This window comes from Macrosteles quadrilineatus, unplaced genomic scaffold (genome assembly GCF_028750875.1).
Source record: "Macrosteles quadrilineatus isolate MER2022 unplaced genomic scaffold, UCM_ALF_1.0 Scaffold_1__1_contigs__length_201487025, whole genome shotgun sequence".
NCBI lineage: Eukaryota > Metazoa > Arthropoda > Insecta > Hemiptera > Cicadellidae > Macrosteles > Macrosteles quadrilineatus.
The window spans coordinates 194096166-194107557 of NW_026542594.1; the positions used below are offsets into that span (position 1 = coordinate 194096166).

An 11392-nucleotide genomic window follows, 5' to 3' on the forward strand; every position below is an offset into this window, starting at 1 on the left:
AATTGTACAAATCCCACTTCCGTATATTTACTCTCACCGCTTACACATAATGAAGGTTGTTGACAAACTTATGGGAGAAAGTATGTGTCAGAATGCTGATACCGTTTATTTATACACTCTATAGTATGACTAAGGGGGTGAGCTGGTATAGTGGAAGAGCGCTGGCTTCTGTCCACGAAATGCCAGGTCGAATCCTGCTATTCACCAATGGCTCTCTCTATCCATGCAATAATGCCACCCCCCCCCCCTCTTTGAAGAAATTGTACAAAATGGTTTCAAGCTAGAGCCTATCACCCTAAAATACATATACCTTTATTTTAAATACACAATTAATTTTTATACACAATCAACACGACCCATTTAGGAGGTAAATCTACTAACCAAGGCAAAGTGAAGTCCAACCCGTAAACAGTAGATAAGGAGACAATGATGAAGGAAGGATGAAGATGGTCACTATGAAAGGGTTCATCAGAAAGACCACAACCTAAGATTGTTGCTGCATTGTTGAGGTGGAGGGGGGACATAATTAAGAGGGGGGGGGCGGGGCGAGGGGCGGGGCCTCCGCGGGGATTGTCAACCCTACTTCATAGCTGTCTCATTTAGCCTGCAGCACTCAAACAGTCGTGTGTAAGGACTTGTATATTGTATATTGTGATCACGTGTATTTCGGACATGATTGTAAGTTGAGTGGAAAATACTTAGTGAGTGTTTGTTTGGATGATTTGAACCGTGGAGTCCGAGATGACGGAGTTGTTCAAGATGATGCAGAACCCGCTGCTGGGTTACAAACCTTTGAGCCATTTCCACCCAGGTTTGCTGCTGATGGGGCCGTCTTCTGGAAGCGACAGTGGGAGTCCGAGTCCACCGGTAACTCCGGGGAAGTCTTTCACGATCGATGCTATCCTGGGACTACATTCGGCTGCGGCTTCCACTACTACAGCTATAGACTACTCCAGTAGGAATATTAATGGTGAGAATTGTTTATTATTATCAAATTTACTTTATAGACAATCAGATATCACCGAAGGTCTAGTTGCAAGACCTTGACCTGGGAACATTTAATTTTCCGTATAGTTTTTAAATAACATAAACATTTGGGTGTTGCATGAGGTGCTACATAAATTTCATTTTAAAAGTGAGTAGCTGTAATTAAGACGGAAATCAGCATTCATAGCTTAATTTATAGCTTGCACAGTTTCACTAAAAGATGCAGAATACTACTAAAATCTTTATCAGAAACCGGTCCTATTGTTTCACAAGCCTGTTTGTAAATTACCTGTTATATAAATAGCTGTGTTATTATCCGTGTATATTGTGTCCAATTGTTTTTATATGTGTCATCAGATGCTAACGTTTTAATGATTTTGTTCTACATATTTAAATGTTTTTCTCTTGAATTTCTGTGACATTATAGTTGACTAAGTCAACTTGATACTAGCAGTCTTGGTTAGTTTTAGACAACGATACACAGACTATTACATTGACTTTAGCCTGTACATTTTTTGTAATATCGTTAAATAAACTTAATAATTAGGTATAACAACATTTAAATACTACCATATTTTATAATATACACCAAAAGACGTTAAACTAATTGAGCGGGAACCTCAGCAGTTTTAAATAAATAAATAAGTTCTAACGATATAATTATCAATCATACGGTATATAGAAATTTGGTAAAACACAGATAGTAAAACTTATGGAAAAATTATCGAGCTTAATGATTATTGATTGGTTTGCTGTAGAATAAATTCCGAATGTGTTCTAAATAGTGAATCCTTTTACTAACAAATAAATATACAGTTTTTACTTAAATCATAATGTTTTTAATGTAGATCACATAACTTTGTACCTACGTATATTATTATTTTTAACGTAGAGTAATAATTATAATTGACACTCTGATAGCGCTTTTGTAGATTATTTTGACTGGTTAACAAAAATCACAAAATGTTTTATGGTCACAGATATATTTTAAACATCTTGGAAGAGAATTCAGGTTTAAAAACAGCCGAAAAGTATTTTATACGTTTATTAAAATTGCTTACATCCTCTCCTCTTTTTGCCGATCCTTGATACAAGAGGGTTTGCCCTACTGAGAAAATGATTTTATTTATTTGTTTATAAAACATGTAAAACAACACAGCCATACACATACCCTACGGATTTCAAAAGTCCATCGCTTATTTTATAAAATGGTATTCCTTGAATACTTTACTTTGAAATGGCGACCATACGAAAGTACATAGGTATTTTAAGCCAAGTATGAATGGAGATGTGTGTAGGATGAGTGGCGCAATCTTGTAGTCTTGTTAGTGACTGACTGTATACACAAATATAATCTGAATTTATAATTTGAAAAAAAAACTTTGATGGTGTTTTCCGGTTGAATGACTTTTACTCAATATTATTTTCCAATATTTAAAATTAATTATTTTTAACAAGATTTGGACGTGCTTATTGAATTGACAGTATGATTATGAAATTTAGAATATTGTATAATCCCTTTTGAATCTTTCTACATCTTTATGCAATGTGAATTAATGAAAAAGAAAATGCCGCTAAACACATTATTGCAAATTAGTAACTAATAATAAATAAATAACGCGATAATTGTAATCCATCTAATGGTCCCAAATTGTTAAAACATGCAATTTCCAACAAGTTTCTGTTGTCAAATATGATAATTTGAATAAGTAGTTTCTATCGAGAACTAAATAAGCAATTGATTAATTTCCTTCGAATTTTTTATAAAATCTACTCTAGTCTTCCATTTGAATTATTCCACTATCAATTTTGAGATAGACCACTCTTGGAAAAATAGCGTGGATAATGTTAACAGTTTATTGGGTTTTAATTGTTTACCACAAAATGTATTTCCTCCCATTGATTTACATAGAAAGGTGTAATTGTGTGTGCCATTAAACTGGTAAATGGGCATAGATGAGAATTTATTGTTAGACAATGAATGTTAGATAATGAAGCATATTCATAAATGTAAGAGCCACTCTTGGCGTGTTTACGATTTAATAGTAAAAGTATCCAAATGGCGTCGCATTACGTTCCTATTCCAGTTACTTTTTGATAGTGTTTGGAAACAGGTTGCACACAAAGAAAACCTAGTATTAGGAACGGTAGTACCTCTTAACCTTATTAGGTGAAATGGATGGAATAAACTTCACTTTATCTGCCTGCAACTAATATTTATGAAATTAAACTGTTCTAAACTAACCTAACCTAACCGAACTTGCTGTAACAATTCAAAATCCCGTTTGGGGTTGATAGCAAAATTCTGAAATGAAACTGTTCTTAACTAACCTAACCTAACTATAAGTAACATTTCAAAAATTCCTTTTGAATAACAACACGGGTAACGGACCAACGAGGTTCATGGATTGATACAGAAGAAGTAAAATCGTAATGCTCCGAACTTCAACTAATCAGCTGGCCAGGCAAATTTAATTGTTGAGTGTTGCATTTAGTGTTTGGTACAATGTTTCATTGCATCGCTGTTCATTGTGTTGTGTGTGTCATAGCAATGAGAGGTTATAAATGAAAACATAACCTCCCTTAGAGGTTATGGGTAATGATTTTTAGTAAAAACACTGTCGTAGGTAAAGTAGTGTAGGCAACTCACATAAATGTTTAAAATACACTGCCAATAATTTTATGATAAAATACACCATCACAAAGGTACATCGAAAGTAATTGCATCGATTATTAATGCAAATTACGATTCTGATAAGTTTATCGAATTTGCAATTCGAAAAGATCAAGCTAAACAATGAGCTGCGTAGTTTTATCGAATGACCTATAATATACAGCTCGTTGTGGTATAAAACGATGCATACATTCTTGAACTCGACCATACAAATATACGATATTAATCGACTTTTCGAATGAACACTAACACAACACAGCGGCCAATCAACGGGCGTTCAATGGCGCGGATTGCAAAGCTAATTTGTAAAGTTCACTACGATGCAACGGCGGGCATCATTTATCAAAACCGGGCAAATAAAATGCACAAAAGCCCATTACCGCTGAAAATCCTATAAAGAACCGAGCACAGCTGATTCACTGCGCTTGATCCACATTGCTATCCAACGATCGTTGGAATATTTTTATGTGGATGCGAGATTTTAATTTGGATTCTATTTGAGTATAACATGAGCTTTTTTGTATACTAGCTTTGACTGTTGATGTAGAAATCCTATTCACATGCAAGTTGTAGACAATTTTAGCAATAAAATTATCACGGTTGAATTGAGTTACAAAAATATATATCAACGAGCAGAATACCCGTCCTTCGTAGGGGGTTGGCATATAAGTACAAAATGCTTATTGCAGTTATACTTAAGCCTTGCGTTTGCAATAGGGGAGGACACAGTTAGATAAAATTTGGTTCTTTAAATTTACGGTATGATATACTGTAGTATCATAGCGATGATGTTCTACTACTGCACCTAAACAATAGAAATAAATAAATTATAAAACATTCCCACAATATCACAAAATAATTAATTAAATGATTAACATAAACATAACTGTAAAAAATCCTACTTTGACAGTTCTTATTGTGTATCACAGCTTTTTGTTGCTGCTTAGTTAAAATAAGCTGTTGCCATGAATGCAAAAAAATGATAATAATAGTGATGCACCCTGTTAGGAAACTTTAACAACTTATTAAGTTGAAACAGCTGACTAAATTCTTTAATTCCTTTTAAATATGAATACTCATAAGGTTAACATGGGGAACCACAGAGCCACTGGGGCGGAGCCCGATGGGATTTTTGAGGGGCCTATGTTAATTGGAAATGTGAACTACATCATGCCGCATTTCAGCCCAATCCGTCCAGTAGTTATTGCGTGATTGAACTTCAAACGATTAAACAAACAAACACAAACTTTCACATTTATAATATTAGTAAGATAATTGGGAAAAATACAATTTTGATGGTAGTAGGCTATATTGAAACACACGGTGTTAGTAATATTGGACATAACTTTTGCCTTTATGTCCAAAGAATGGGTTTTTTGTGGTGAATATTGTTTACGGCATTAGGCAAATTTCAAAATTAAACATTACAGCATACTTAAATATAATTAATGTTCATCTAATTGTCCTATTAACTTGTTCTATAACCTCATACCAATTTGTTTTTAAATTCCTCGCTGTATACTTGATAGGTGGTATAATAAAAATAAACTTAAAACCAATTTTGAAAAAATATATACACGGCTTATCATAGTATAAAGAAACTTGACACATAACGGTAATTCGTTAAGTACGCAGGTTTGCTGCGACACTCCGTTAATATATATTTTGCTTATTGAATTACTAATTAGTTCAAATTTATTGCAATGTTGGCAGACATTGTGGTAAATTGAGGTGAATTCGAGTGAAAGAGTTGTGAACTAATGACATGACAGCCTTGTAACGTACCAATCAGCTGTTGCGGTTTTTAGTATAGACATTCGGGCCAGTGACGTAATTTAAAGTTTAAGATCCGTACAGTTTCGGTTCTAAAAATCATGGCAAAACCTCTCTACAGGATTTGAACCAGCATATACTGTACATGTCGTTATAATATTAGCGTTATGACCACTCCGCTACCTAGTCATAAATCTATTTGTGGAATACAGTCACGAAGATAGGCAGCGAGAATTCCACCTTTAAGGCCTGTGTTGATCAGTATGAGAATAATTTATTACTGTTGACCAATATATATGGGATGGGCGTTGTTAAGTGTACATAAAAAAAAGCAAATATATATTTGATTTTATATGTTTAGATGTTTAAATCGCCTTCATTTAGTCATTTACTCATAGTACTAAATTTCCCGTATTGATAAATGGTTGGTGTTTTGACATCAAAATGTTTTACTTAAGCTTTACGTATTTTTCCACCTACATAAAAACTGTAAAAGGTTAGTCACTAGACGAAAAGAACGGTATCAGAATGGGGACGGGACGATTGGCACACATTTTTGGCCCTTCTGTCCATCGCCAGTATTTGAACAATCATTTGAGCGAAATAAGTAGGGTCAATTCACCTTGGAAAAGGCATGATTGGCACAACCGCTCGACCAACGAAAGAGGGAAAACGGGAATTTTCCCCGTCAACTCTGCACGACAGTAATTTGCCGGTAATATAACGTAGTTAATTTTTCCTGGGGAATTAAATTTTTAATTTAGGTTCTGGTTAGGTAAGGTTCATTTTAGGCTTAATTTAGGCTTACTTCAATAAGCACCACAGCAGTGAATTTGGCTGCTACTACCTGACCGGGCGGTAGTCAATTGAATTATATAAAATTATGTTTAAACCGAGCCATTCTTCTTTCTCTCTGTACTAGTGTAAAAAGACGCAAAACCGGTGTTTAGCTATAGCTAGCTAGTCACTAGTCCATTTGTTTACAGTTTATACAAAACTGCATTTTAACGTAAGTAGGCCTATGTGAAGAAAGAGTGAAGCATGTGAAGAAAAACAATATGGAATATAGTATCTGTAGCTGTAGCACTTTTTTTTTTTAAGTCGTCCAGCTCTTTCAATTCATCAATTCTTCAAATAAAAAACCCCTCACAATATCCTAATACCGAAATGAACACATTGTCTAATAACAATATTGATGTACGACCACTTGAATCCATTAGAACCAGGGGATGAAATATAACGTTCAATAAGCGAAAGATAAATGAACGCTAATTATATTCAGACGTTCGAATTCAAAAGCAAATGTAACGATTGCGGGCAGGGAAGAAATGGGGCGGAAAGCAAGGGTTGAACTAATGAAAGCGCTACGGACACGTTGTACGTGTGTAAAGGGCTTAATGTGCTGGAAAATCATAAAACGCATAATTAAAATTCGCACGTGGGGGTCAGCTGTAATTATCGCATCAATTCATAACGTCGAATGTTTAACCGCAGCGTTTGCTCCCCTGCTTTGGAAACAACCGGGTCGAACTGGTTCACAAGGGTTATTGGATTGAAAAGACACGAGGTTATTCAATTGGACGCAATAACTCTTACGCAAATATTGATCCAGTTCAAACAATAAGGTGTGGAAACATAAGGTTGCAAATTTTTGTGTGTTTTCAACTCTTTGAAAATTAGATTCAGAATTTCATTTATAAATCTAAACGTCATTCCGACTTAAGTTGTGTTCGAATTATGTTAGTATGTACACTCCACTTCGGGAAGGTTTAAAAAGCAACTTTATAAGAAATAGTGTTTTGAGGATAGTTTCTTATGCTAAAGAAAAAATAATCTTCTGTAACCTATACTCACTTACTACACAGTAAAAAGGTGATTTCTGGGATCTTTACAGACAAGAAATATTGTGGTAATTTTAGCTGGGGCCCTGGGGTAAATTTACCAAGCACCCTAGATAGCTTTTGAAATAAAAGGACATAATTTGAGTTACCTTAGTAGGCTTTGAAAATCTACACTATACATTTCAAACAAGTTTTGGACAGACGAATTGGACCTTAAATATTATTGGGAAGTATAATAAAACATTGCTTTTAACACGATTTGATGTATCTGTGTATGTGCTCTTTAAAAATACCTGTATTGAACAGCGTTGTTGTTATATATAAGGAATGTGTATTAAAACGTTTCGTAAAATAGTTAATATAATGTTTTTAAACAATTACCAGATCCTTAGCAATATGTGAGTGACCCTAAACTCCAGACAGGTGCAAAACTTATTCAGGAGCACTCTTGTATTGATCACTATACCGAGAGGATCCTGGCCACAAAACGATCAAACACAACTTTCCACATAAAAAATTAAACTGTTCATCGTTGGGTAATCTTACTTATATTTCCAGATGACAACCGCGAGTGCGGAAGGAAGGGAGGCAAGTCCAAGAGAGTGAGGACGATCTTCACACCAGAGCAGTTAGAACGACTAGAGGCAGAGTTTGAGAGGCAACAATACATGGTGGGGCCTGAGAGACTTTATCTGGCACACGCACTGCAGCTTACAGAAGCACAGGTACACTGCAATATACTTTAAATAATGTATGGCATAAAGTATTTTAGCAAGGGGTCACAATTTTATGTAAAACAAGTGGAAACCAAGCTTTACCGAACAAGCTCATGTTAGTAATTTTAAATCGCTGCAATGTTTGGTAGGATTACGCTTTTGCCGTCAGATTTGATTACCTATGTTCTCCTTTAATATACTGTTCTTCTCGACATATGCTCTCATTTGCGTTTTCCTTCTGACTCCTTGTATGCCGTCCCTAATATGGTGTAAAGATTGATATTTCTCCAAAAAGTAAGACATTAGGTAAATTTCTCGTAGAGGAAGCTTTGTTGTATTATCTGCAATGGAAAGAAATCAGTTTCTTGAATTTTTTGAAGTCCTGAATATCAAACTCGGTGAAGAGGGTTCTAAAACTCTATATTGTACCATATTTTTTGTTACTGACATAGTTGCTGGGTCACAACAGTTGCTATAGCTCATAATAAGTCATTCCATCAGTTTGACTTGGTAAAAACAATAGTGTAAACGGCAGAAATCAGTAGTTTAGATCAGCGCAATCTGTAGGTGGCTCAAATCAACTACCAAATTTGATTAAAAACCTAGCTACAGCTTTAACATGGGGATGGAATGTCTAGTTGTTGTACTAATAGTCAAAGGTTCTACCCAGCAGCCTTAATTTCAATTCAAGATGGCGAATTGGATTGAAATATAGTTCGGGATTGAACAAGCCTCTATTATAAAAATTCTCAACATTCTAAAACTAGTTTGTTTTTAATTATTGTGTGCTTTTTGTGCTCTTAACATATCACAGGTTTCAATGGATGGGGGGAAATTAATTTTTAACTATTAATTTAGAAGTTAAAATCACATTTCAAAAAGACTAATATACGGATTTTCAAAATGATTTTGTAAATAATTTAAAGAAACGAAGTTTTTGTCCAGTGCATAGTTTGGATCTATGTGAATATTTTACGTTTCATTTCAACTCGATAAACATTTTTTAACGCCACGAGGTACTTTTATGTAGAACCAGCCAGTGGGTGGAACCGTCGTAAGAGGTAAAGCTAGAAATATTTCTTCCCAGTTCGCATTCTGACAGTTCTATTCATTCCAGGTCAAAGTGTGGTTCCAAAACAGAAGGATAAAATGGAGAAAGCAACACCTGGAGCTTCAGCAACAAAGGTTGGCAGCGCTGAAGCAGCAACAACAACGGCTTCAGCAGGAGCAAGAACTGGAGAGTGACCCCGAGACTTCCAGAGGGGACGACCCTCAGCACTTCCTGGCTGCGGGTGTACCTTCCGTGAGCCACGAGTAGAGACTGGTCTTCGAAAAATGTGATAGTCAAAAGTTCTGAAGCGAACAATATAGGGATCGTGATGCTTCTAGGACCGTGTCTTCTTTAGCATTGCCTCCAATAACACAAGGCCGGTGTGTGGCGACGTCGTACCGTCCTGCCTATTGCAACTGAATCAGCTGTTACAGTAGGACGGGACTGCGGTGTTGCCAAGTTTCGCCGTTGCCTTGTATTAGAAGATGCTATGCTAAAAGCGGCTGTACCCTTAACTAGATTATTAAATGATTAACGTGAATTTTTATTTTATCTGCGGATAATTTAAGACCAATACTAACTAGTCAATAGAGAAATGTGTTGCTTGTATAATTCTTCTAATATGTGATACAATAAGAAAATAAGTATTATGAAAATGTTATATCTTTGCTTAAAGATATATACCACAAATTTGCAAAATTAAATTACTGGAAAACTCGTTAATACAATTTTCAATCTATAGCTTGACTTATATAATCTATGAATTTGATAAAAATTTCATTAACTCCATAAGATAAAATTTTATAATATTAATATTTGACCAATCTACAATACTGAAAATACATAAGAGTACGTAGGTACTTCAAACATAATAAGGTTGCCATATATAATTCTTTTATGTATAAAACACTAATAGTGTAAACAAATGTCGGTTCTGTCCTGGTGAAAAAATGTAATATAAAACATATCAGTATGGGGTAACTCATAACAGTGTACATTATGAACATAATAGAATTACTGTAGTTAATATTATGTGTTGTGTCTCACTAAATATTTGTTAATACTTGTATTTAATATGTAAATAGTTAATGAATGTGAATTTTGTAAATTATTATAGTAAGGTAGTTCTTCTAATATTTATTAAAAAGTGCGCGTCAATTTGATATAATCATGTAGTTTCCATTATTCAAGGAAACAATTATAAACTTTTAAGTTATAACTGTATGGAAATGTATAACTGAAAATATATTTTGGATTCTTTATTCACCATCTTAGTTTAATGAAATGTTATTGAGTAATATTTAAATGTTTGTTTGTCAGTTTTGGAATGTTCTACAAAAGTTACAGTTGACTACTATGGTATAGAAAATATCAAAAGCTATAGAAGTGAATATAAAAATTGTATTATGATAAAATAAACTACCAAAATTCATTATCTATTTAATTCGACCTGTTTTTTTAGAAAATCATATCGAAGGAAAATCGTACTGCTAACGAAAATAATAAGTAAAGTAAGTACTTTAAATATAAGCTATCAGCTTTAAGTTTGTCCTTCTTATAACGATTCTAATCTAAGTGTTATTTGTAATTCAAACAAAAATTTGTAAGTGTATTTCTACAATAGTATTGTAGTGTATTCTTCGTATGTCTGATCAATGAAATGACCTTAGACCTTGTTAGATATGTGTGTTGATACGCTTATAATTATATGTTGTAAATAGTATTGCGATTAAATTATTATAAAAACAAAACTATATTATTTTCCTTATCTAAATTTTATTTGTAACAATACAATGTGAACATGTTCCATGTGTATAATCTGTGGCAATTTCTTTTGGGCAATATTTCATTTTTAATTTATTAATGCAATGTATGAAGATCTATGAACATTATTTTATAGAAAATCATGTTTGCCTGACTACCAGAAATTTGTTGTAAATATTGTTAGTATTTAAATTGGATTCGTAACATGTTTTTATTATTCTCAATCGAGTGATGATAGTTTATATCCAGTCAATTCATATTAATACTATTCGATTATAAACAACTTTATCAGATTCAATTTCAAATGAAACATAAGAGCGTGCATTATGATTAGCAGCCTTGGCATGGACTCCAACAGAAAAATAAATTCAATTTTTCAGTTCCAACAACATAAATCTAAAAATATTTAAATTGCATTACGTCTGTTGATATAAAATATTTTTGCTGTAAAAAATTGGAACGTTTTTCCTCTTTTGGTTTAATGTAGACGTATTTTACATGAAAGAAAAAAAAATCAATTCCATTCTTAACTTAGTCACTGGAAGTAAAAACTTCGATTATCTTTTATTTTTGAGAGCAGATAAAT

General features: G+C 33.8%; 1 protein-coding gene across 1 annotated transcript; it reads left to right on the forward strand.

Annotated features, from left to right (window-relative positions):
• Positions 1-659: 659 nt before the first annotated feature.
• Positions 660-9309, forward strand: LOC129003644 (homeotic protein distal-less-like). Its single transcript, XM_054431945.1, has 3 exons — positions 660-970; positions 7834-8000; positions 9109-9309. The coding sequence occupies exons 1-3, from the start codon at positions 742-744 to the stop codon at positions 9307-9309; spliced, it is 597 nt and encodes a 198-aa protein (XP_054287920.1). The 5' UTR covers positions 660-741.
• The last annotated feature ends 2083 nt before the right edge of the window (positions 9310-11392 follow it).